Below are 25964 nucleotides of genomic sequence, written 5' to 3' on the forward strand. Positions count from 1 at the left end.
CGCCAAAGATGTCCACCTCCTTCTGGCCCCCGTGTGGCAAAAGGGAATGAGGGTTGCAGATGGAATTAGGATTGCACATCATCTGACTTTAAAACACGGAGATTATCCCGGGTTCTTTGGGTGGCCCAATGCGTCACAAGGGTCTGTACGTTCCTGGCTTTGACGATGGAAGGGACCACCGGCAAGGAGAGGGGCAGTCTTCAGAAGCTGGAAAAGGCGAGGGAACAGATTCCCACTGGAGCCGTCAGAAAGGAACGCACCTGCTGACACCCTGAACTTAACCCATTGAGTCTTTGCAGACTTCTGCCCTCCAAAACTGTTAATAAAGTTGTGTTCACTTTGTCGTAATTGGCAGAACAGCAATCCGAAACTGATGTAGTCCTTAAAAGTAGGGTGGTCTGGGACTCCTTGCCCGATGGATGGCGTGCCCTGGGCAGTTGGGGTGTGCATCCCTGCTCTACCACTTAACGTCTGTGGACTACACAAGTTGCTTAATTTCTGGGCGCTGTGAAGTAGAGGTTGCTTTCCCCCATGTATTCACCCATTCAAGTCTCAAAAAGTGAAGCAATTCACCAGTAAGCAGGCAGAACCCAGCCTGAAGGCCTATCTTCTCCACCTGAAATGGAAGGGCAGAAATCACGGGTCGCGGGACCGCCAGGGGGCAGCAGAGGCCCGGCCCCACCCCTATTCTCCCTCCACCCCTGGCCCTACTGCGCCTGCGCGACGATCGCGGCGGCTCGGGACGGGAAGTGGGCAGGGCCGGCCGGAGCACCTCGCTGAGCGCCGAGCGGCGGAGTGGCACGTGAGGGCCACGGGGACCTGGGGGTGAGGAAACCCTTGGAACGGGATTGCGGGGCTGACGGCGCTGGGGTGAGGCTCAGGTGGGGGTCCAAGTTGTGCAGGGGTGAAATGGGCCGCTGAGGATCCAGAGGGGGCATGATGGGGGGCTGCGGAGGCAGGGAGGCCGAGGTGGGGAGGCTCAAAGGGTTAGGGGGCCGCTTCGTGGGCTGAAGAGCGGGAGGAGGTGCTGAGGAACCTGAGGCGGGGAATTGGTGGACTGAGGAGCCAGGGGTGCAGAATTGGGAGGCCATTAGCTTGACGGGGGTGTGGCCGAGCCAAGGCCAGGTGTGGACTGAGGGCCAGAGCAGAATGGGGTGCTAAGAGGTGAAGCGTCCCCATTTTCCGGAGTCCGGCCCCTCCCCACCCCACTCCCCAGGAGCATCTGGGCCGGTCCCACTGCCCAGATGCCCACCCCACCAGCCCCTGCACCTTTGCAGGACTGTGTCTCTGTCCAAGTGCCCCCATCCATGGCCCTTAGCCCTGCCCCAAGCGTATTTAAAGTGTCTTAGTTAAAGCTAGTGTGGGGGCTGCAGCAGCTTTAGCAGGACGTGTGTGTGAGAGAGAACCTCAGACAGGGAGACCACGGGTTCCACCACTGCAATTGTGTGACCTCAGGCAAGCCCTTTAACCTCTCTGTGCAGTAGGGAGAAATGGCACCTGATTGTAGGGATTTTAATAAAGGCCTGACATAGTGGATGGTGATGGGCCCGTGCCCCGCCCCGCCCCCTCCAGCTAGACCCAGGCCCTGACTGACAGGTGTCCTCATGGCAGTCAAGTTCTGTGGGTGGAGCTCTGCTCCCCCCTTGGGAGATGGACTGTGAGGGCCAGTACTCTGAGATCATTTCCGCTCACTTCTGGCCTTTATGCTCATATCCCGTCTATTGTCAGGTTTCACTCTTTTCCTCCTGCAGCTGAGGTGAAACTGATGTGGGCATCTGACTATCCCGTTTGAGTCCAGTTTCACCTTAGTGGCCGTAGTGGAGTTGTTTGCTGTCCCTGAGCCTGTTTCTTCATCTGCAGCGTGACTTAACAGCATTTTCTGCCTAGTTGTAAGAGGTAGACAAAAAGAGTGTCACTTTGAGAGTTGGAAACTTCCACACAAGTTCATTTGTAGAATTCCTTTGCAATAGCGCCTGGAGCCAGCCCCGTCTTTAAAGCCTTTCTCTGCTGCCTGCCATGTTCCACAGCGTGTTTTAGCTTCCTCTCTGAAGGTTCCAGACCTCAGGCTGCACATCCCAGCCCACACCACGCACTGGTGGTGGAAGGAAGCCAGCTCCTCCCCTCTGCCGTCACACTTGCCAGCTGCCGTGCACAAAGGCCTTGTCAACACTGGAGGGGACAGGGGTGGGCTCCCTGCCCTCAGGAAGCTTGTAACCCAGTGAGAAAGTCAAGCCCATAAAAGTGGTCCTTGCACAACAAAGTGCCTGTGCTTAATGCCACAGAACTGTGCTCTTGAAAATGGGTAGAATGATAAATCGTATGTGATGTATATTTTACCATAGAAATACATGCACGTTTGTATGAGGTCTGGAAGCAGTTACAAACTCTTCCAGTAGTTACTCAGAAATAACGAAGTACGATTCTCCGTTTGCAGAAAGGTTTTTAACAACGAAGACAATACTTTTGTAACAGTGCTGTGGTTTCCTTTTCGAAGGATTGCTATTTCTTTCTTCGTGGGGCTCCCTGAAGTTAAGCAGGGCTCAGCAAGTATTTTTTCCAGACCTAGATAAATGCAGCTATACAAATAAGCATTATGTTGAGCATATGAGTCAAAACTAGAGGAAAATACATATTTTAAATGGAAAAGTGGACTTTTTACAAGTCGGGTGCCAGTGAAAGTGCACTGGAGCCACAGAAGACAGGGGGCTGGTCTCCAAGGGTGTGAGGATTTCAGCAGAGCTTGGTTTAGAGAGGTCTCGGGGCACAGTGGAATGCCACCCACCAGCAAGGCACAGGGACACGGAGGTGAGGGGCTGTGCCAGGCACGGGGCACAGGAGTGAAAAACGGCGCCATGAGAGAGGCAGAACCAGGGCTGGCGACGGATGCCGGGTGGGCGAGGTTTCCGGCACAGTTAGGAGCCAGTCATGAATCCCACCCTGAGACCCTGGGCCAGTCACTTGGCCTCTCTGCTGCGGCCCCCACCTGTAAAGTAGGGGTAACCACAGGATGTGGGAGGTGGAAAGCAGCGATCCAGGAGGAGTGCTCAGAGCAGCGATGGCACCTGGGGGCCGCTGGCAGATGTTGGCTGGCAGCGCTGTCGTTCGGCCCCCTGGCTGCCCGCTGGTGAACAGTGCGGAGGGGCGCCATTCCAGGAGCCAGGTTTAGCCCTACTGGTGGGGGCAGGTGGCACTGGGGGCTGGGGGCTCAGTGTCCTTCCCACACTCACCCCAGGTCTTTGGTGACTTGCACAAGCTCATGCACAGGTCCCTCACCATCACCTGTAGTGGGGACATCTCTGCACCAGACTCGGTGCCACCTCAGCCTGCACCACCTGCTCCTGTTGCCTGCCTGCTGGCCGCTGCACCACTCACGAGGCCATCTCCTTAGTTGGTCCTGTGAGAGCTCAGGGCCACAGCACTGTCCCCCACCCTTCCTGGCAGTCCCAGGGCCACTTCTGAGTCCCCCTTTGGGGAATTCCTCCCTCTTGCTGTCTTCAGGCCTTTATCTCGGCCCTGGGCTCCCAAGGGCAGGGATTGTTTTGCTCATATCCGTGTGACTCCATCACAGAGTCGGGAGTGTGTTGAAAAAAGGAAGGGCAGGGAAGGAAATTAATCGTAAGTCATAAAGCAGCTGGGCCCCAGAGAACGGAAGCCATGTCCTGGTTCCTCTCCTTACACCTCGCCGTCTCTAGGTGATGCGGAAACCAGCCTTGGTCTTCCGCAGGCAGGGTGGCCCTGGGCCACCTACCCGTCTAGTGAAGGCGGGCGGCTGGTGCAGGCCCTGGGAATACGCCACCCTGCTCCCCAGGCTGCGGGCCAAGCGTGCACACAAGCACTCGTCACTCGTGTGCTGCCTCAGCCCCCAGACCTCCCCCGGCACTCATGCCCCACTCCAACTGCCGTGCAGGCCCATGCCGGACCCTGGACTTGGGGCAGTGGGCATGTGACCTCAGCCCCCTGCGTGGTGAGCGGGGATGTGGAGAGGAACCACGGCAGAGACCAGTGCCACGGTGCAGAGAGGAGGGGCCCCAACCCCCAGGGAAACTGGCCCAATTTGGGGGGTGAGTGCCCAGACGCAGAAAACAGTATCCCAAGGCTGGGAGGCTCCTACATTGCAAAATGTGCAGCGGTGCCACCACCAGCAAGCGAGGTCGAAGGTGAAAGGCCTTGAACTCGGTGCTTTATTCTGTGGGCCACGGTTGTGCATTCTGGGGAGGTCAGTGAGCACACGGTCATTTCATGTGGATCCTGAGATGTCACTGCCTCTGGAGGATTTGTTTCTGGGCTTGGCATTTCCCAGCCCCGCTGGGGCACTCAGTGTTGCTCCAGGCAGTTCTGCATTACTTACATTTCTCTCCTGTAAGCAACAGGAGACCAGAATGCTTTGGGTTTGAAAGCGGAGGCGGGGAAAGCAGAGGAGGCCTCTTTCTCTGCCCACAGGTGTCCAGGCTTGCTGGGAAATGCTTGTTGTCATGTCATTTTCATTGGCTCGATTCTTGTGTTCGTGGGCAGTGGTATGTCCTCACCAGCCTCCCCCCGCAGCTGACCCTCACCACCCCACGGGGCGCCCAGCCTTTCCTGATCCCCCCATTTCTCAGTCTCACCCTGGTGGTCATAATGCAGTGAGCGGTCTCCCTTCTCTGGGGTACATTCTTGACCTTGTTTACCTGTCAGCTGTCGTAACCTGGGCTCCACTGTGTTCACTTCCGCTGGTGAGGAAGTGGAAGGATAGCCGTGAACTGAAGCCTGTCCCTGTGTCCTTCTGTTACAGGTGGCCCCATTTCTATATGTTTGTGTGTGTGTGTGTCTACTTTTAAAAATTAACTTTAGATGCCTGTCTCTGGAAGAAGGGAGAGATCTTGTGTGTGTATGGTTTTTAATTGACCACTATTTGCCCTTTGCCCTCGACCCCTTTTGCTGGTCGACATTTAACTCTCCCTCTCCCCCTCGCCCTCGCGTTTCCATCTTTGTTCTTTAAGAAGACTTGCTCTGAGTTAGCGCTTAGCGAGGACAGCCTGTCCCCTGGCCCTGCTCGCCCTGGGCTTGGGAGCGGCCTTCGCCCTCCGACTGCAGCCCTCGCCTGCAGCTGCCCTGCGGTGAGGTGGACGGCTGTGGTCTGTAGGTATCTAAGACTGACGATTCTGGAAGATTCTCTCCTGTGGTTCTGCCCTCTCCATTCACCCCTCAGAACCTAGAAGGCCTCAGGTGGGGATGGGCTATGAAAATGCTCCCCCAAATCTCCTAAAACTTGGGGTGTTGCTTAGGCTCTCAAGTCAATTTGTTACCGTCAGGAAACATTTTGTTTCTTGGGGGCATAAATTTGTGGGATTCATTCCCGAAGAAAGTTCCCCGCTGGCTGCTGTGGAGAGGCAGAGAGGAGGGGGCGAGAGTGAGGGCCCCTCAGGGGCCCTGGGGTTGGGAGGTGACTGCACAGGTGTGTGCGTGTGTGTGTGTGTTAGGAAGTGGGGCCTGGCGAGGGCTGGGCTGTAGCCCCTAAGTGGGATTGTGGGAGGGTGGGGGGCAGAGGGTAACCCCGAGGGGCAATGAACAGAAGTCCTGTGGGACTATTTGGGTCAGCAGGGCTGAGTAGCAGGCGGGAGTCCAGCAACCCTGGGGGCTGGGGGCGGTGTTTGACTGACTGGGCCTTAGCTAGCATGCAAACTGAGACAGGCAGGCTGGGGAGAAGGGGGCAGGTATGCGGTGGAGAGGGTGGTCCTGAGCTGGGGGAGAGGAGCTGGAGTCCCACCTTGGGGTGGAGGGTGGGGGTGAGCGACACCTTCTTCCAGATGTGAGAGAAGTGGGTTAGGGGAGGGGGGCTGATGCTCTTGGGCTCCATGATCTCTGTGTAACCCTATCGTCCGTTCTCAGGCAAAGGTCTGCCCCTCTGTAAGCCTCAGTGTTCCCATCTGTGAAATGGGGGCTCACGTAATGCTGAGGGGCTGGCAGCTAGTAAGCCCTCCGGCCTCTTAAGCTTACTGGGAAGAAGAGGCCTCGAGGCTGGAGCTGTGTGCGAGACAGTGGGGTCAGTGGCCTGTGCCATCCACGGGCCTCTCCTCCAGCCGGGCCTTCGGAGGCCCGGACTCCTCCCGTTGGGGAGGCCTCACTAGGCTTGGCCGCATTCGAAACTCCTCTGACTGTCCTGAGTTCACCCTCTGGGGAGCCCTTGCTGCTCCCCCTCTGGTCCATCTCTGAAATAGCCCAGGGCCAGCCCTCCTGCATGCGGGCCCTGCCGCTATCCTGTCCAGGCCGTTTTCTTCCTTTAACAGGTGACCCTTCCCCCCTCTGGGCACCACATCTAGGCTCACAGACCTGGTGCCATCACTTCCTCACCTCTTGGATGCCCAGGTCCTGGGTCAAGTTGAGCCCCCTCACCTACCTCAGCGGCCTGGTCCTAGTGTCCCTCTCCTGCCCACCACTGGCTACACTGGCCGTTGCTGCGAGGAGCTCGCCCGCCTTCAGGATATCTAGGCAGCTATTTCCTCTTGCTCTGGCTCCTAAAGCCACTTCTCTAGCCTCCCCCACGTCCTCTCTCAGATCGGAGCGGCCAGGGTTGTCCCTCCCACTTACTTGGGCCCCCTGAACTGTGTGAAGCTGGGTGGCCTTCTGCCCCGGGCCCTGAGCTTGGTGTGGCCCCTGCTCTGGGGTGTTTGAAGGTGCAGGAGATATCTAGGCGCCAGGCAGTCAGCACTGCAAGGCCCGAAGACCCCACAGCAGGGTGCTGAGTGCTCCCTGTTTTTGCTGACCCTGGTGTCTCCCCCTAGTGTGCAGCCCGACTGGAACCCTGCCAGCAGTCCCCTCGGGATGCTCTGGGCATGGCCTCCGGAGCCCCCGAGCAGAGCAGCCGGATGGCAGAGGAGACCCCCAGCTTCCTGGACGAGTTCCTCCGCGACTTCCCAGCCCCACTGAGCCCAGAGAGCCCTTTGCCGTGGAAGGTCCCAGGGACAGTGCTGAGCCAGGAGGAGGTGGAGGGCGAGCTGGCCGAGCTGGCGGTGGGCTTCCTGAGCAACAGGTAGGCCTTGTACCCGCTGAGAGGGGACAGCACAGCACAGGACGGGAGGAAGAGGCACGGCATGTGCCACACGCAGACCTTGAACCTGGCGTTTACCCCACACATCCTGCCCTGTGCAGTGCATGCCCACTGCGTGCATCTCTGTGGCAGCGCTGCGCTGGTTTCCCAAGGTGGCCGTAACAGGGCACCACAGGCCTGGTGGCTTAGAGTCACAGAGAGAAATGGTCTCCGCCCTGGAGGCCGGAAGTCAGAGATCAGCTTGTCAGCCGGGCCATGTTCTCAAACAAAGGCTGTCCAGAAGCGTCTGTTCCGGACCTTTCTCTTAGCTTCTGGTGTCGTCACTGGCCCTTCGTGTGCCTTAGCCTGGGGACACGCCACCCCAGCCTGGCTTTCCTGGTCACGTGGCATCTTCCCATGGGTCTGTCTTCCCGTGGCGTCTGTTTTCCCTGTCTTTCTGTGTGTCTCCTCTTCTTGTAAGGACACCAGGCCTGTTGGGTATGGGGCGCCCCCTGTTCCTGCAGTGGGACCTGCAAAGACCCTCATTCGGAATAAGGTCCCACCACGAACCACTCGGGCTAGGACTTTAGCACATCATTTTGTGCGACACAGTTCAGCTCGCTACAGGTGCTAAGCAGTAGATCCTGTTTCTGTCCCTTTTCACAGATGGGGAGACAGAGGCCGGATGGGTTAGAGATTGGCCAAGACCTCCATTTTGGGGCAGGGCCTGGCCACGTGCCCCGCATGCAGGCCCCGCCGCCCTGCAGAGAGGCGGTGGTGCTTCCCCCCGTCTCACAGATGAGGAAGCTGAGACACAGAAGCGGGGAGTATGACCAGCAGAGACATTTCGAGAAAGATGTGGGGAAGCTCATGGCATGTGGTCTGGAGACCATGTGGCATCTGCAGTCCCTCGTCACTGCATCACCCCTAAACCCAGGACAAGGCCTGCCCTCAGTGTGTGTCCTTCTCCGCAGGTCAGCTCCAGCCCCTCCCCCAGGCAGAGCTGCCCTCTCTTTCTTGTCCGTGCGGCTGCAGTGTGGGAGCTCCGGTCACTGAGCACAAAGGCTTCTGGTTGTGGGCCTGCTCTGGGGCCACGTCCATCCCAGCATCCCCCGAGGTCCCACAGCGCTCAGGAGAAAATTCCCAGGGACCATGCCCCTGCGGGGAGGACAGAATGTGTAGAGGGGGCTGCCAGCTTATCTGGCTTTGAGGAAGTAATTTCAGAGGCAGATGGAGCAGAGCAGGCCTGGGACCTGACGACGCCACTTTGGGCATGCTGGATGGGTGCTGGTGGTGTGGGAGATGGGCGGGAGAGGGGAGAGCAAGAGAGGGCTCCCAGAGTTCTGCCGCCTCGGGGCCAGGAGCATGAAGGACGGGAGGAGAGGGAGCCAGCCAGGCACAGCAGCCACACTCTGAGGGGAGAAGGGAACTCGAGGGGCCCAGGGCCGCAGAGTCTATCCTCCCAGCAGCCACAGTGCCTTCTGTGGGGGCCCAGGGGTCACAGCAGGAAAGGCAGGCCCAGGAGGGCTGGCGCCTGTGCCGACCCGGGCTGGAGGAGAGCAAGAGCGCCAGCACACTGCTGTGCCAAGGACGATGTGTCCTTGGGGGCAGAGAGAAGCCAGGGGGTAAAACCCGCCGGGGCGATAGCAGAGCCACAGGTGAGCTCGGCCTCCCGGCACGGGGCCCAGCCTGAGAACAGGGAGTGGCTACCATGTGGGGCCTAGGAGGGGCGCCAACTTGAGGGTCAGTCCTAGGACAGGGAAGGAGAGGGCTCAGAAGGGCCGTGCAGGGAGAAGGAGGATCAAGGACAGCGGGGCTGGTTCTGCTTCACAGCAGTGGAAGTGGCAGGGGGCGAGGAAGAGGAGGGTAGCTGAGCAGGAGCCGGGGACCACACTCCTGCCCGGAGGGGCCTGAGCTGGAGAAGTCGGGAGTCGCTGTGCAGGGTCTTTGGGGTGCAGGGCCCTGAGGCAGGTGCCTCAACTGAGTGCGGGGAGAAGCAGGACTTGTCTGAGGTGGAGCGGGGCTTCTCGAGGCCCTGGCAGCAGGCGAGGCCGAGAGGGAGGACGTGGCAGCAGGCTCCGGGCTCAGGTGCTGAGCAAGCGAGCGCCCTGTTAATCGGCAGGATGCCGGAGCGGGCCTGAGACTCCTAGTGACGGAAGAGACTAAGAGTCACAGCCCCCAGAGGGGCTGCTGCCGGCCTCTGGGAGTCCACCTTAAAGTACCTTCAGATGCCATATTTTAAAGTCTTCTATTTTCCAGCCGTCTTAGGGGATCTATTTTCAGTTATTTTTGTCCTTTTCTAGTTTTTCTTCCGTGTGTAGACACGGATGTTCACGTGCGCCTGCACTGCGTATGACGGCACGAGGGCAGGTGTGCGGGGTAGCAGCGGCCCCAAGCATTGGTTGGTCCACATTGTAATTTGTATCTTTTTTTTTTTTTAAGATTTTTATTTTAGACAGAGAGGGGAAGGGAGGGAGAAAGAGAGGGAGAGAAACATCAATGTGTGGTTGCCTCTCACATGGCCCCCACTGGGGACCTGGCCTGCAACCCAGGTACGTGCCCTGACTGGGAATCGAACTGGTGAGCCTTTGGTTTGCAGCCTGTGCTCAATCCCCTGAGCTACATGAGCCAGGGCTTGTAATTTGTATCTTTTACGAAACTACCTGGAAGTCAGATCGCTGAGTTCAAGAGTGTGACGATTTACATCCTATCTGTGCCCTTGTTGTTTGCTGCTCCCTGTCGCATCTCAGGCCCCCGAGCAGTGCCTGCCTTACTCCGTATTATTTATATGTGTTTTCATCTCTACTGCTAAACTGGGAATTCCTTGACAATCTCCGAGGAGTGTGGGACTGGAGCGTTTATCGGGTTCCTGGGCCTTGCGCCACACCCTGTCCCCTTCACTGCCTCTGCTGGCCACCCTGGGAGCCCAGACTGACGGGAGCCCAGCGTGCCTGGGTGTGGGGGGGCTGTGGGTGGGACCCTGGAGGAAGCGGGAGAGGCATCAGGAAGCAAACCTGTGGCCCGGAGCCAGGCATTGTCTGGGTCCCCCTGGCCGGAAGCTCAGTGGCCTCGGCAGTGGGACCTCAGAGGGCCTGCAGGAAGGCACAGCGCGACCTCCCCAGGAGCGAGCGGAACAGGCGCCCCTTGCTGCTGCTGCTGTGAGAAGGGAGGATCCGGTGGCGGGCAGGAAATCCCCGAGTGGCAGAGGAACTCATTTCTCATGTCTTGGCTGGCTGCATTTCGAAGGCATTCACCCCAGTGGATTCCTATGACCACCCATAGACGCCACAAGTGCCCAGCCCCGAAGGGACAGGAACCATCCGCCAGGCGCTCAGGCGGTCCTGGTCATCAGGGTGGAGCCCAGTGTGTCGGCCCAGCAGAGGAGCACGGGCCTCCCACCCCGGGCCTTGGCCCCCCACCCTCGGGGAAAGTCACACGAGGGTGAGCCCACCTCCCACTGCTGGGGAGGTGGGTTTTGGGGTCAGGGTATATTCTAGAAGCTGTAGGGGCACCAGGGGTAACAACCCCTATGCCTGGAGGAACCGGGGAGGGCTTCCCAGGAACACGGTGTGGGAACCAGCCCCAAGGCTGAGTGCTGGGTGGGCAGGCCAGAGAGCCCGTGGAAAAAACACATCTGTGGCAGAATTTTTTTTCAATTTTTTAAAAATTTTTATTTAATTTTTAGAAAGAGGGGAAAGAGGGAGAAAGACGGAGTAAAACATCAATGTGTGGTTGCCTTTCACGTGCCCCTTCTGAGGACCTGACCCAAAACCTAGGCATGTGCCCCAACTGGAAATCAAACCCTCGACCCTTTGGTTTGCAGGCCGGCACTCAATCCACCGAGCCACACCAGCCAGGGCAGTGGCAGAATTTTTGATAGTCCTTCCCCATGGGCCTCGGTCTGTTCACCCCACAACTTCCTAGGAGCTGCCACTTGCCCCTCCTTTCCTGTACTCAAGGTTCCCATCTCCTCCCTCCATTTGCTTTCCCATTCCTGCCCACCCCCTCCAACCCACGCCCAGTTCTGTTCTGGGTGGCCTGGCTGTGACCTTGAAAGCACTCAGCCAAGTCTTGCTTCCCAAAATTGGCCCTGCACAGCCCTGAGCGGCCACCTGTCCAGCTGTTCCCAAGCCCCCACCTGCTGTCACCCCTGTGCATGAGAGGCCCCGTCTCCAGACCACGTGCTCATCAGCCCCAGGCCTCTCGACACTCAGTTGGACCAGAGACTCACTGTGGACATGGAACTTGTCTGGCTCCCTGCCTGGCGCCTGTTCTGCCCGCTGCTGTCTGCCACCAGGCCTGGCCTAGCTAGGGCCTCGGCCCCCTGGCAGCTCACCCTCCAATCCTCCCTGAGTGGAGAGGCCAGAGAGAAGCCTCTCCCATCGTGGCACAGCCCTCTTTAAAACACACTGAGGTCAGGGCTCCCAGGGGCCTGACACCTGCGCCCTACCCCCAGCATTCCCTGGTACAAGCTGCTCTGATGGGCCAGGGACCCGTGGGCCGTGCACAGCCCAGCCTTGCATGCGCAGCTCAAGGTTTGTTTCCTGGAGTGGCCGTAATGAAGGACCACAGGCTGGGTGCCTTAAACAACAGAACTGGATTGTCTCAGATTTCTGGAGGCCGGAAGTCCAAGATCAAGGTGTCAGCAGGCCTTGTTCCTTCTGGTGGCTGCCGGCCGCCTTGGCTGTAAGTTCGTCACTCCGGCCCCTGCCTTCATTCTCCCAGCATCCTCTGTGGGTGTGTCCATGTCCGGATTCCCCTTTCGAACAGGAGCCAATGTTACTGGATTAGGGACCCACTCTGCTCCGTGGTGACTTCATCTTAACTAGCTGTATCTGCAACCAGCCCATTTCCAAACAAGGTCACGTCCTGAGGGACTGGGGATTAGAACTTGAACATAGGGATTTGGGGGGCACAGATCAACCCATAAGTTCCCCCACACCCAGAGGTCCCCAGCTGGTATTGGTGACCAGGCACCTGTCATCAGGCTGAACACTGCACAGTTTGTCTGGGCCTGGCCTTGAAGGCCAGTGGACACAGCTGACAACTCGGTGACACCCCTCCCCCCATCTGGTGCAGCAACACAGGCCCCAGTAAATGGTGCCATGTGAACAGAGGCTGACCTGCTCATTACGGCCCCACAATGGGGTGCATGTGGTCATTGCTACCTCCAGGGAGGTCTCCCTGGGTGGAGAGGGCCCGAGATTTCTCTCTGGAGGGCTCAGGCCAGCACTGAAGTGCTGGCTTCACTTATTATTCCCATCCCAGGAATGCTCCGCCACTGCTTGCTTCGTCTCTGGCCCATGAAGCAGTTTCCCAGCTGCTGCAGACAGACCTGTCTGAATTCAGGACGCTGCCCAGGCAGGAGGAGGACAGCGAGGAAGTGGAGGAGCAGAAGGCCCCTGTGACCCGTGAGTTCTCTTTCTTGGGACCCCAGGCTTAGCAGGCCACGCACTTGCCAGGCCAGACAAAGGGTGGGCCACCAGTGAGCACCAGTGTGGGAGAAGGCAGGGCTCAGCTGGCCTACATCTCCTTTCCTGTTTTGCTGCGGGGAAGATGGTTGTGGCAGCGCGTAGCCTGATGTCAGCGGGGCGGGGCACAGCAGCCGCTCACTGGGCTGCAGAACAGCCGGGGGGATAACATGTGGCCCGTTGCACACGGGAGGACCCCAGGCTCTGGGCTCTGTCCTGCTTCTGTTCTCCCGCCTCAGCCAACGTCGCCCCATGGTGCTGTGGGAGTTGGGAGGCTGACGTGGGGATGGGCTCCCAGGGGCAGCCTTGATGTCTAGCTAGTAGAAAATGCTAGAGTTTGGCCCATGGCCTGGGCCGACCTGGCCCCCTCAGGTGGAGACTCTGGATTTCCACGAGAGCCTGGGGAGGCAGCCTGCTCCTGGGATGGTGGTCACACACTAGAGGGACCCAGAAACAGAGTGAGCCTCACGCTGAGAAGGCAGGGCTCTCTCTCATTTTGCCTGTCTTCCTCTCGCTTCCCCAGTAACTCCGTTCTCTCACATCTCACCAAAATGTCGGGTCCTGCCAGACCAGAGCTCCGTACAGCAAGCCAGGGTCACTCGGCTGTGGCCTGTGGCAGAGTGTGCGGAGGGCCCAAGCCTGGTCGGCAGGGCAGTGAGCACCTCTGCAGGTTCCCCTTCCTTTGCCATTTCCTATCTGACTGTGTTACTTTATTATTTTTCCACTGAGATATAATTGATGTATCACATTGTGTAACTCTAAGGTATACAATGGGTTGATTTGGTTCATTTATATATTACCTTAGCTAACACCTCCCCTATGTCGCTTAATTACAGGCATGCCTTCGAGATATTGGGGATTCAGCTCAGGCCAGCAAAGCAGCAGAATCTTTTTGCTGGTGGTGGTGGTTGGGGCGGGGGGCGGGGGGGGGGGGGGACAGTGCCTTGCCTTCATTTTACAAAAAATGCAGCATCTGTCAAGCATGATACAGTGAAGCATAATAAAACAAGGTATTCCTGTATTACCCGACTATCTCAGCATTAGTGGAAGCATTGAAAGCAAAGCAATGAACGGGTCGGCAAAAGAGGAGAAAAACAAGCAGCCCGCCCCTGCAGTAGGTGCCGGGCCCTTCTGTCCGGGTCCCCTGCCCTTTTCCCGGGCTCCCTGTCCTCATTCCCTTACTGCACAGCCTCGTGTCCCCACCTGCGGGAGACAGCAGCTCAGTGACAGGCAGCCATTGCCTCCGCAAAGTCCACAGGCCTTTGTCTCCACAGAGGGAGCGCCTGCCAGCTCCACCCTGCCTGCGTCTCCCAGCAGGATGTTGGCGCCACCTGCTGGCGGGAAGGAGCAGTACAGCGGCAGATCTGCACGTGGGGGCTCAGGCCCCTGCTCCTGCCCTCAGTGCCCGCCTGGATCAGCTGTCCCTGTCATGGGAGTGGAACTTACTAAAGTCCATCAGTGGGGTGTTGTGGAATCATCACCCAAGGGCAGAGACTCGACTAAAACCTCTATGTGGCAGGGTCAGGTAGAGCCATCAGCAGCCCCTCCCCAGTGAGTAGTTCTGTGGGAGCCAGGAGAGCAGGCGTGGCCTGTGAGCAGCATCGGGAGTGTGCGGGCCAGGTGATCCTCCCCGTAGGTGATCATTCTCATTGGTAATTGCCCTCTGCTGGAGCCAAGATACACGTTGAAGCACGCTGCTGAACAACAGCAGTGTGACCTAGAGAGTAAACGGCACTCTGTGCCTCCCCGGGCATCTCAGACCTGACAAAGCACAGTTCTCAACAAGCGCCTGAACGGCTGCCGAGCCCTGAGTATGGTGGCAGCAGCAAATTCTAGACCCCCCGGTGGGTGGGTTCTTCGGAAGTATCTCCCTGGGGCTTCCCGCACCCCCAGGCCCTCCATGCCTCCCCTGGCCTCGGCCCTTCTTTTCTGCAGCCACTTCTCTTGGGCACAAGCTGTTTCTTCTCCAGCTCTCCCAACACTGCAAGTGTAGCCTGTGACACTCCTGAGTCTACCGTGTTTCTTGCCTGGGCCCCCCTCTTAGGTGACTGGCACTGACTTGCCTGTACCTGCCACCAGCCTCTGGGCCAGCAGGGGTCCCAGGAGGGGGTGGTGCATCAGAATGAACCGAGTCTCTGAGATGTGGCACCTAAGGGTTCCTTTGGACCTCTTCCTCACTAGTGTTTTCTTTAGAGCCAGTTAGGTAGGATTTAAACTTTTAAAGTCTCTGTTGTCGGCAGTATTACTTGTTGCTGCATAACATTGGCCCAAAATTTAGTGGCTTAAAACAATAAACACTGACCCACAGCTTCTGTGGGTCTGGAATTTGGAAGCAGCTGAACAGGCGGTTCTTGCCCAGGGTTTCATGAGGTCAGACGAAGGCCAGTGGGACCGGGGCTATACTTCCAAGATCTTTCAGTCACACGGCCATTGGCAGGAGGCCTCAGTTCCACACCTGGTGGCCTCTCCACGGGGCTGCTTGAGCATCCTCCTGACGTGGCGGGGGGCATCCCTCAGAGCCAGTTGCTGGGCCAATGACAGTTATGTGTTTAGTGGTGAAAATTACTTTTAATAGTTTAATTCTTTGTCAAAAGTATAAACTGTAATTTATTCTGTCACAGATATGTAGTGTTTCTAATTAGTGCAGAATTACAAGTGACTCTGTCCTTTGTCCTTAAATCACCAGCGCATTTTCCGCTGTTCCCTTGGGGCTGGCTCCCGTGAGTGGACATGCTCCATGCACGGGGCAGGAGGTTCTCAGTGCGTGTTGCCAAACCAGACACGTCTCACTGCTGATGATACAGCCTTTCATATTGGCTGGCGCGCCTCGGGGCTGATGGCTGGAGGGGCTGTGCAGGCCTGTGATGGGGCTGTCTGGAGGCCACGGCAGGAGCAGGGGGGCAGGGCGAGCCAGCGGAGCATCAGCTGGCCTGCAGTGGTACTTCCCTAATGACCCCCATCTTGCCCATCAGTGCTGGACGCCAAGGGCCTGGCGTGGAGCTTCTTCAACCGGCTCTGGGGAGTATGCAGCCAGTGGCAGAAGCAGGTGCCCTCGACGGCCCGGGTTCCACCAAGGCAGTGGCTGGTCTCCATTCACGCCATCCGGAACGCTCGCCGCAGGATGGAGGACCGGCACGTGTGCCTCCCTGCCTTCAACCAGCTCTTCGGCCTGTCCGTGAGTGCTCCACCTCCTGGGCCCTAGGGAGGCCGCACCGGTGTCCCCAGTCAGGACAGCCGAAGAGGGCTTGCACAAGGGATAGGAAACCACTCTGGGTGCCAAGCGGAGCTTCTAGCCAGAGCCGAGGCAGGAGTGGTGCCTGCAGCCTCCGTCTGAAGGCCAAGGTGCTACATATCTCTCAAAGCGCTTCCAGGGAGTCGAGGAGGCCCAGTTCATCATCCCAGCGCTTCTGGGCCAGGACAGCCACTAGCCACCCTGCTTTCCCAGCTGAGGGACTGAGCAGGGAATGGTTTTCCCGAGTTTGTTGTAAGGGCCTCTATCCTTTGTGCCTCGGGCACCAGGTTCACCCTCACTCGTGATTGCTGAGCCCTGCTCTGTCCAGCACTGGGGGCCGCCTGACACAGCTCCTGGTGCCAGCAGCCTGGTGCAGAAGGGGGTCTAACACGCTGGAGGGGTCTGGTGGCGGAGGCCAGGCTGATTCTTCCAGGCCTCTCCTGACCCTTCTGGCAGCGCCCAATGAGAGCCTCTGGCTGGGTCACAGCCTCGGTCAGACGTGAGGCCAGCCGGGCAGTGACCCCCACTGTGTTCCCCACCAGGACGCCGTGGACCGAGCCTACTTTGCAGTGTTCGACGGTCACGGGGGACTGGATGCCGCGAGGTACGCTGCAGTGCACGTACACGCCAATGCGGCTCGCCAGCCGGAGCTGCGCACCGACCCTGCGGGGGCCCTCAGAGAAGCTTTCCGGCGCACCGATGAGATGTTCCTCGGGAAGGCCAAGCGCGAGGTGAGAACAGGTAGACCGACCTCCTGTGCAGTTTGGGGGCGAGGACCCATTAGCATCAGAGAGGCCCAGCCCCTGCAGAGGGTGCGCCAGCCTCACGGGGGAGGACAGGCTGGCTGTGTTCAGATGTGCTCAGGGTTTTGTCTTGATTAAGCAGGGTGAGATGACAGAGAGAAATGCCCTGAAAGAGCAGTTTAGTACTTACAGTTCCCGAAAGGAGATGCCATGCCGCACAGTGGCATGTGGGAAGCCCCCTGTCACAGGTCAGGAGGCAGAGGGAGAGAGGAAAGCACGGCCACGGCCTTCACTGTGGTCTCCACCGGCAGGTCCCAGCGAGCTTAGCGTTAGCTCGTTGGGCTCAGCTCTGTGGGCTCTGGGCTACCGGGCCAGTCCCCAGCCCTCCGGGCCGCGGGAACGCTGGCCCGGCACGGGACACAGAGCAGGTGGTTGGAGACGTGGGCTCCCAACCCGCTGGCTTGTGCGCAACAGGCGCTCTGCGGGGAGGTATTTGCTGTCCTTAGGAATCGGCTGGCCCAGCGGGTGAGGGTGGGGATTCTCTCCAGGGTTAGCAAGGCCCCTGACTTATTCAAGCATCGTAAAATACAGAAAACAAAACCCCAGTTAGCACACAGCCCCAGTCCCCGCTGCTCTCCGGCCGGATCTCGGCAGCAGCTGGTGTCTCCGGAGCGCTCCCCCTAGGGAGGCCGAGCCGCCCGGGGATGAGGCCTCTGCTGCCGGAAGAAGGGAGGAGCCCGCCCCCACCGCCCCCCCCCCCCAGCCTTACCTGTGTTCTCTTCGGCGGGTCGTCTCGCAGCCCCGGGGGGTGGGTGCTAAGATCAGGTCCATTTTGGACACTGGGAAACGGAGGCCCAGTTGACACGGCTGGTGAGGAGACACGGGGTGGGGGCCTGCGCAGAGGTTGGCACAGCGGACCTGACAGAAAACCAGGGGCATCTAAAATGCTGGCGGGGGGGGGGGGGGCAGCAAAACCCCGACCTGCCTTAGCCTCCTGGCCACTGTCACCCCTGGGAGGTGAGAAAAATCAGGGCTGCCTCATGGTTGGGAAAGGGTTCTCTGAAGCAGGTGTTTGGTTTAGTTCATCATTTGTGAACATCTTCACTGAGGTATAGTTGACACAGAATTAATTGCACGTATTTAAAGTGTGCGATATGATAGGTTTCAGCATATGTGCCCCCGTGAAACCCTCACAGTGATGGGCCTATTCGACCCAGAAGTTACCTCCTGCCCTGTTTTCCCGCCCTCCTCCCGCCCGCCTGCCTGCTCCCTGCTCCTCCACTTCCTGACATGGCAGACGTGGTTCCCGGGTTTGACAGAAATGAGATCACACGGGCCGTGCCCTCCCTCCATGCCGCATCGCCCTGTGACCGTCACGGTGCCTGTCCGCCTCAGCAGCCCCGGCGTCTCTGGCCGAGCGCTCTCCCGGCAGTCCCTCGGTCCGGACCGCGGATGCCTACGGGCAGGGGCCCGGCCCGCCCTCACCCACTCGGCCTTCTCTTCTCGCAGCGGCTGCAGAGCGGAACCACAGGCGTGTGCGCGCTCATCGCGGGAAAGACCCTGCACGTCGCCTGGCTTGGGGACTCCCAGGTTATCCTGGTACAGCAGGGACAGGTGGTGAAGCTGATGGAGCCACATAGACCCGAGCGACAGGTAAGGGCTCCCTCCACCCACCCCTGAGACATGCCTGGCCCCACTGGCTGGGCCCATCAGGGAAGCGGGTGGTCAGGGAGCCCTGGCCGAGGGTTGTTGGGACAGATGAGGAAGTAAAAGGGACCATCTTCCCAGGAAACCCCTGGCACCCCTCCACGGGGAGAGCTCCCCTGCTGAACTCCAGCGGCCAGGGTCCCCTAAAGCTTGGGACACTAACAGCCAGTGGTCCCAGTGAACCTCTGCTGTCGTAGTGAGATGGCGCCCAGAGCTGCAGGGCAGAGCCGGGCTCCCTACCCAGCATGCAGCCCAGTAAACGGGGTCAGTGTGCAGGGTCCTAGCCTGCATGCCGGCAAGGAGTGGCCCATCTGGGCTATGGGGAAGGAGGGCTTCAGGGAGGAGGTGATGCTGGATTGGAAGGAGCCAGGCTTGGGGCTTTGTTAGGCACAAGTTTCTCGGAGACCCTGAGGTCAGTCACCCACCCACCTGTACCTTGGGATTCTCACCTGGAAATGAGGATCACATTCACAGAGGTGTCCATTCTGTCTCCTGAGGTGGGAGAGCGAGAGTTTGCGCATCTGGGGGATGCCTGTAGGCCCCACGTGGTGCTCTGCACCAGCTTTGTCACCTCCCCATGCACCTGTGGGTGTTCCCCGTCAGCATGTACACTGCTCCCACCCTCTCCTAGGGCTGGTGGAGTTCCATCCATTTCTGTCTCTCCACGATGGACATTTTTGTTTTCAGTCTTTGATACTAGAAACAAGGCAGCAGTGAATAACAGTACAGCATTTCCTTGTACCAGTGCAGGTGTACCTTGCTCAGGTACATCTTCAGGGCACAGATTTGCCAAACGACCCCCTTAGGCTGTGTGGGGTCCTGAGGAGAGAAGGCCTTTGTTTAGTTTGCGTTTCTGTTAAGGCACCGGCTCCAGCATCTTTTCAAACGCTGAAGATCATTTACGTCACCTTTCCTGGGAACACTCTGTTCCTGTCCCTCACCCGTATTTGTCCTGAACTGCTACCCTTTTTCTTACCGATCTGCAGGCGTATTATAAATATTGGGGAGGTTGGCCCCCTGTCTGTGCAGTGATTTGCAAATTCTTTTGTCTTTTTGTATGGGTTTTTCCACGTGGAAGTGTTGGCTTTATGTAATTGTGTGGAACTGTCTTTTTGTGGCTTCTAGAAAGCACTGCAGGGAGTATCAAAACAGCTAGGAATGACGGCCTTCCTTAGCCTCACGACAGCTCCCAGCCTGTGCGCAGCCTCCTAGATACACTCTCACCGTCATATGGAGAGACCTGAAGCCCAGGGAGGTTAAGTAACTTGCCCAAAGCACAGCCAGGAAATGGCAGGTATTCTCTGTCACTTACCAGCCTCCAGTGCCTGCTCTCCAGTGGGCCCTCCTACCCCAAGACAAGCAGTCGGGTGAACTGTGGCCCAGATTAGTAGTAGATACAAACCTCTGCTTGGGGTGCTGGTTCTGCACCCACTGGCTTCACCCGTGGAAGCCAGAGTCCTGCACCTCCTCGGAGGCCCACTGGGGACTTTTTGCAGGTAGCACTTTCCAAACACTGTCTGAGCTTGGGGCAAGGTATGACACCGTGGCAAAGAGCAAGGACAGATGGCTGTGCTTGGCCCTTGCTCCACCCTTTCCAAGCCTTGGGCTCATCATCAAGCAGCAGACACTGTCGTTACCCTCCCTGAGGCGGCAGACTCACGTCTGGAAACCTCTGGTTGGGGGCAGTTTATAGGGCCAGAGGTTTGAGGACTCGCGGCTGGGCTGGGCCTCTGTTCTGTCCGCTCAGGCCAGCAGCACCGCATTCCTCTGGGAGCCAGGCAGGGTCTTGCGGGTGCAGGAGGAGGATGAGGAGCCGGGCCGCGGGGCTTGCCTAGGGCCTGGTTCAGGTCTCATCCAGCCCTGCCACATGGCCACGTGTGCACGCGCTCGGTCTCCTCCCAGCAGCTTACAGGGAAGGGCCCTTGTCCTGCATGAAAAGAGAGGCAGCTGGGGACCTGCCGTCTGGCCCCAGGGCTCGTGCTCCTTCTTTTGCCTCGTGAGCATGTCCCTGACCCTGAAATGCTGCTCAGGGACAGGCTGCTTGTCCGTGGCCATGAGTGGCCTGTGTGTATTTGCACAGTGACCTATTTAACCATTCCCGCAACTAAAGGGGGATTAGGTTGTTCAGAATTTCTCACTGTGTGACTAAAGCCCCATTTGGGCATCTTCCGAGGGCTGTGGCTCTGAGCACTGTATTAGAAACCGGCTCGCCTCCTCTGGGTGGCAGTGCCGGACACCCCGCCCCACTCTGGCTGTCTCCCGCAGGACGAGAAGGAGCGCATCGAAGCCCTGGGGGGCTTCGTGTCTCACATGGACTGCTGGAGAGTCAACGGGACCCTGGCCGTCTCCAGAGCCATTGGTAAGGAGGCGAGGGCGGGAGTGAAGGCCACCCAGGGCTCAGGCCTCTGGGCCCAGCTGTCCGGGACAGCAGTGTCATGTGCTGAAAAGGTGCCTGCTGTCAGTGGGGTTGTGTTGGCGATCAGACCATGAAGGGAGTGTGGAGGGCGCAGGTGCCTTAGAAACTTGCATCTCGCATGGATCACTGTGGCTCAAGCTGCGTGTCCCTGCCTCTTTTTTGAAAGGCTTCCTCAAACGATCTAGAAGGAAGCCTTTGGTTAGCTGGAAGTTTTAAATACTCCATAAGTGAGGTCTGTCCACCCCCACATACACTGATGATTCTTGTTTTTCTTTCTGTCTTTGACAATCTGAAGTAAAAGCAGCTGCTCACCTTCCCCACCCCATTTTCTCTGCCAGGCCCCAGTCTGGGGCTTGACCTCCCCATTTCTTCTTCAGACACTGAGGGATCTCCTCCCTCCTGCTAATGCCTGTCCTTGCCAAGCGTGTTGCCCTCTTTATATACCCCTACTCCCTGTGGCTTCTGCCCTTGAGTCTCTGGACACACCAGGGCAGGGAGGGGGAAGCCAGGCTCCCTTCCAGGGACAGGGGACTTCTGGGTATCTCCGTGTAAGGGACCACAGGGTCTGGTCGTGCACCTTGGAGCAGTGACTGTCAGGGCAAGAGCAGGAGGAGGGGGCTGGCGGCCAGGGTGAGCTATAGAGACCAGCAGGGGAGGAGAGTTTGAGCTGCATTTGAAGGTGAGGCCGGTAGGGCTTGCTAACAAGTTGCATGTGGGGTGTAAGAGAGAATCCGAGGAAACCCTCAATATTTGGGCCTAAAGACCCGGGGATCATGGTGCCATTCTCCTGTAGGAGTCTGGAAGAGCAGGTGTGAGGGAGAAGTGAGCTTGGTTGAGCGCCTGTTGGGTGTCTGGGGGGCGCTGTCAGGAGCTCAGGGGGGCCAGGGCCATCGCCCGTGCAGTGTCCCGGGCCATGCACTCTGGGCTCTGCTCCACGGGGAGTGAGAAAGCAGTTTTGTGGAGCTGAACTCCCGCCCTCCTGGGTTTTGATTCTTCCCTCGGGAACACCAGAATAAATCTGTCATGTCCCCTCCATGTGAATTATCTTCTTGCCCTGTGTCCTTGCCCGTGAGCATGGGTGTTGGAGGAGGGGCAGGCACAGTGAGGCCAGGCTGGCAAAACGGGTGGAGCAGCCGGCAAGCCGATTCTCTGACCCCAGGCGCCTCTCTCCCGCGTACAGGGGATGTCTTCCAGAAACCCTATGTGTCTGGAGAGGCAGACTCAGCCTCCCGGGAGCTGACTGGCTCTGAGGACTACCTGCTGCTGGCTTGTGATGGCTTCTTTGACGTGGTCCCCCACCAGGAGGTCGCCGGCTTGGTGCAGAGCCACCTGGTCCAGCAGCAGGGCAGCGGGCTACGTGTCGCTGAGGAGCTGGTGGCTGCAGCCCGGGAGCGGGGCTCCCATGACAACATCACGGTCATGGTGGTTTTCTTCAGGGACCCCCAGGACCTGCTGGAGGGTGGGGCCCGGGGGGTCGGGGACTCCCAGGCAGACAGGAGAAGCCAGGACGTGCCCTGTGACCTCTCAGAGGCGGAGAACAGCACTCCATGGAGAAGTGAGGAGGCCCAGCCCCCCAGTGGTACCCGCCTGTGACCCCACCCCTCGGATGTCCTAGTACCCGACATGTAGTGGTGGCAGGTGGGCACCACCCAAGCAGTGCTTTCCCCTGGGACTCCCGAACCCATGCGCTGCTCCCGTGGGTCTGTCCCGACCTCTGCGGAACTGCGTGGGATGGTGGGCGTCGTGCCTCGCTCGTGACGGGCCGTGGAACAAAGGAAGCCTCACCAAAGCGAAGCTGACCCGGGAACTGGACTGGCCCTTGCTCCCCATGGGGCAGGGGTGGAACCAGAGGACCAAAGACACCGGGCAGTGCGTGGGGCAGCAGACACTGTGTGAGCCCTTGGGCAGACCCAGGGTGCCCGGCGCAGGTTTCTCCCCCACTCCTCATTGGCTGTAGCGGGGGTTCGTGTCTGCAGACATGCCTGGCCAGGCCTGGCTGATGGAGCTCACTCCCCACACAGGAGAGGATCGGGGATCGGGTCTACGGCGGTCACCCACCTGCATCATGGCAGCTGTGACATGTGGCCCTGGCCTCACCGGCCCCTCGCGTCCCCCCCACACACCCGGGGGGGGCAGCTCAGAGATGCTACGCTTGTCTGTTGTGTGCCAACCCCCCACCACCCCCACCCCCGCCCCCACCCCGGGGGAAAGTCCGATCCAGAAAAGCAGTATTTCAGGTTTTGTCTTTGTTCTGTCAGTGCCAAGAGGGCCTGTTTGTCTAATGAGCAGAGCTTAGCATTTATTTTATTCCTTAGAAAACTTAACGTATTGATATTTTTTAGGGGAAACTTCTTTTGCAGTATTACTGATTTTTTTTTCTTAAATCAAGATTGAAACAAAAACCTTTCCAGGTAGTGTTAATAAGCCATTCAAGTGCCTTAAACAGTTCTAGGTAAGGCTGGACCTGCCAGGCCTCGGATGGGCTCTAAGAGGCACGTTTAAGTTTCCACAGAAGTGGGGCTAATGTTGTGACAGCGGATGGTTTAGGCCAGAATTCTTCCCAGGAGAGTTCTGTCTGACTCGGGGATGTGCCATGGGCAGCAGAGTGGTCGGTCCCCAAGAGCGTAGGCTGTGCGGCGTGGCCCAGGCCAGGCTGCAGGACTCCGGGAGCTCAGGGTGACCGTGGTCCCTGCCTGATCCCCACTTTCCTTGGCCCTGCCTCTTGGTATCTGGCTGGACTTTAGGCTGAGAGCTTGAGCTCCACGAGCAGGCAGATCCTTGCTGCTGTTTGGAATGTTCCAGGATGTCTCGTGTGTTGGCAGTTGGATTGATTTCATTCAGAAACACACATAAGAGGCTCTGGCGGGTCTGATGTAGCTGGCGGGTCTGTTTGGAGGCAGCGGGAGTGCAGCTGGGAGTCTGTCCCACCCACCCAGCCCTTGCCCCTCTTTTTGCCAATAGCTGACAGCCTCTGCTGCCTTGCTGTGTCTGCCCCCAGCCTTGCCTGCCTGTGAGAGCCTGTGCCCAGGTCCCCTACTGCCCTGGGAAGGTGAAGCTGATGTTGCGGGGGTGATACAACCACTGTGTGGAGTAGAAAGTAGTGAGGGCTCCAGGTGGGACCTGGGCTGCCGTGTGGGCAGGGCTGCTGCAGGCAGAGGCTGGTGGTCTGGGAAGGGCAGTGGGTGGCTTAACCAAGGCCTCTGCAGGATGTTCCCTGGGCGCTAGGCAGTGGGAGGAAGCTTGGTGCCAGGGCCCCACGCCAGGAGGTACGGAGGAAGCATTCTGAGTCTACCCACAGCAGCAGGGCCCCAGAAAGGTCTGCGCAGAGAGCCCCCTGATCCCAGCGGCACTGAGGGGAGTCTTGGGGAAGGAACAGATGGTGGAAGCCATCCCTCCCGAAGTGATTGGGCTGTCCAGAGGGAAGGGTGGGAGCCTTGGGGCGCCATTGCCTGTAGGCTGACTGTACCCCTCCCCTAGAGCAGGATGAAGATGCGCAGACCATGTAGTCAGTGCCTTGCTTAGGGTCTCGTGATAAAAGCATCTTAAACACGGGCACTGCCGTTCAGAGAATGTTCGGCAGCCAGCATGACCATGTGTTGCCCCATTTCACTCGAAGGCCCCGGTGCCTTCTGGGGGCCAGAAGCCCCTTTGTCAGCCCCTCCCAGCACAAGGCTGGGCGTGGCCTGACTGGAAGGAGCGGGTGGTGGGCTTGTTTTTCCTCTTTTCTTTGCTAATCTTATTCCATGGATTGCTACCAAGAGAGAAGCTTCGCCATGTGGGGTCTGGATTACACCACTAGATGGTCTGCTTTGTGCCCTGGCTGGAGGCCCCACCAGGACATTTCTCCAGGCTTGTCCTCAGTCTGGCTGGCCTGCCGGCCCAGGAGGCCGTGCTCTCCTGCTGTGCCCCTGGGCACCGAGCAGGTCTTTTCCATCAGGACCAGCTGCAGGGGGAGCCACTGGGAGATCTGCAACCTGCAAGCAGCCTGCTCCACTCCCTCTTCAGGCCACAGTCCCAAGGGGACCCCTAGCTGAGACACTGGTCTGGAAACTTCGATCCCCCTCTTGAGTCCCAGCTTTGCCACCGGCTCCTTATGTGAGCTGCATAAGTCATTGCACCTCCCAGGGCCTCAGTTTCCCCTTTTTCGGGCACAGTGTTGCATGAGTCTGCAGCAGCTCCTAGAATTCTGGAGGTGCAGGGAGGCCCTGGGGCGAACCCAGCACATCCTGGAGAGATGCTGCCAGCGCTGAGGCCCCTCCCCCACCGCCAGCAGGGTGATTAAGTATTACTAGTGTCTATTCTTAAAACTAAGTGGGTTGGAAAAGAATTGAGCTACTGATGCCAGGGTTTTATGTGGAATACAAAAGCTGGAGAACTCTAGCTCCGCTTTTAAGAACTCTAGCTCCGCTTTTACAGGTAGAGCCGATCCCAAGCCAGCAGGGGTGGGAGAGGAGGCAGCTGAGGTGAGAGGGCCTGGGAGGGGGGCAGGCACAGTGGGGCTCCCCAGGGCAGCCAGTCCAGCTACCCACTGCTGAAATCCAGAGGTGAACACGTGACCTCCCCTACCCAGCCTATCCTCAGCACCCAGGGCTAGGAAATGGGCGTATTTTAGGGAGATAGCAATAGGGTGCCAGGCCCCAGGGAGAAGCACGGGCTTGCTGAAGTCCTGGGTCAGCTTTTGGCTGCAGTGCCGTCTCCCGCCCTCCCTGAGCCCACTGCAGTCGCGGCCTCGCCCCCTCCCCAGCTACCTCAGCAGTGTTCCTAGGGCTGCGGGCCCAGCTCTGACGGGCTTGGCCCAATGCCAGCCCTGTGGGAGCCAGGTGGGCTAGTGCAGACCGGGCTGTTTGGTTCCATCCTGCCCATAGCCCAGAGGGGCAGCCCCTGGGGCCTGGGCTTTCCTCAGGCCCCACAGCTTTGCCAAACTTGCCGTGCTTTGCCATTCACACGCTGTGCCAGCCTTGACGAGGGTTTATCTGTACGAATTTTATGAGGTTCTGTGGAGGATGGGGGTCCTTTCTAAGGCAGGGTGGCTATTTACTCTGCCTGCAGGGACAAGCCCCAAGGTAAGAGGCCAGAAAGGCCGTCTCCTCCCAGGGCTGCTGTGCTCAAGTGTCAATAAAACACAAGTTCTGAAATGTGTCTCGAGTCCTGAGTCCTGCCTTGTCTCACCTCTGAATTCCTGGTTTCCCTGGGTGTTCGGGGTGTTTGGAAGCTCCTGGGGTGCAGGGGGACCTTGCAAACCTCGCTGCAGGGGAAACATGAATTCTGAAGGGAGCCCTCCTGGCCCCCAGCCCCTCCAGCTGGCCTGCCCAGCCTGGTTCACATGCCTGGGGTCCCAGCCCCCCTCACCAGCAGCAAGAAGCCGAGTTCACAGTGAGCATGTGCAGGG

General features: G+C 58.7%; 1 protein-coding gene across 5 annotated transcripts; it reads left to right on the forward strand.

The window, feature by feature from the left end:
* Nucleotides 1-736: 736 nt before the first annotated feature.
* Nucleotides 737-25714, forward strand: PPM1F (protein phosphatase, Mg2+/Mn2+ dependent 1F). Of its 5 annotated transcripts, none has more exons than XM_045819793.1 (8): nucleotides 737-825; nucleotides 6762-7009; nucleotides 12275-12417; nucleotides 15450-15652; nucleotides 16252-16440; nucleotides 17962-18105; nucleotides 20425-20518; nucleotides 21756-25714. In XM_045819793.1, exons 2-8 carry the CDS (start codon nucleotides 6813-6815, stop codon nucleotides 22166-22168), a joined length of 1383 nt encoding a protein of 460 aa, XP_045675749.1. In that variant the 5' UTR covers nucleotides 737-825; nucleotides 6762-6812; the 3' UTR covers nucleotides 22169-25714. The 5 variants fall into 5 exon arrangements, with proteins under 5 accessions (XP_045675749.1, XP_045675750.1, XP_045675748.1 ...); XM_045819794.1 differs by having other exon boundaries at nucleotides 744-870; XM_045819792.1 differs by having other exon boundaries at nucleotides 751-881.
* Nucleotides 25715-25964: the final 250 nt, after the last annotated feature.

Source organism: Phyllostomus hastatus, unplaced genomic scaffold (genome assembly GCF_019186645.2).
Source record: "Phyllostomus hastatus isolate PE091 unplaced genomic scaffold, TTU_PhHast_1.1 phas_scaffold_387, whole genome shotgun sequence".
In the NCBI taxonomy this organism is placed as follows: Eukaryota; Metazoa; Chordata; class Mammalia; order Chiroptera; family Phyllostomidae; genus Phyllostomus; species Phyllostomus hastatus.

What these genes read in the sequence shown, in the direction of transcription:
- PPM1F (XM_045819791.1), top strand. Translation starts at nt 11,487, where the DNA reads ATGGGCCAGGGACCCGTGGGCCGTGCACAGCCCAGCCTTGCATGCGCA. An exon ending in TCGGGAAGGCCAAGCGCGAG is followed by an intron (nt 16,441 to 17,961) that starts GTGAGAACAGGT and finishes CTCTTCTCGCAG; the next exon opens with CGGCTGCAGAGCGGAACCAC. An exon ending in CACATAGACCCGAGCGACAG is followed by an intron (nt 18,106 to 20,424) that starts GTAAGGGCTCCC and finishes TGTCTCCCGCAG; the next exon opens with GACGAGAAGGAGCGCATCGA.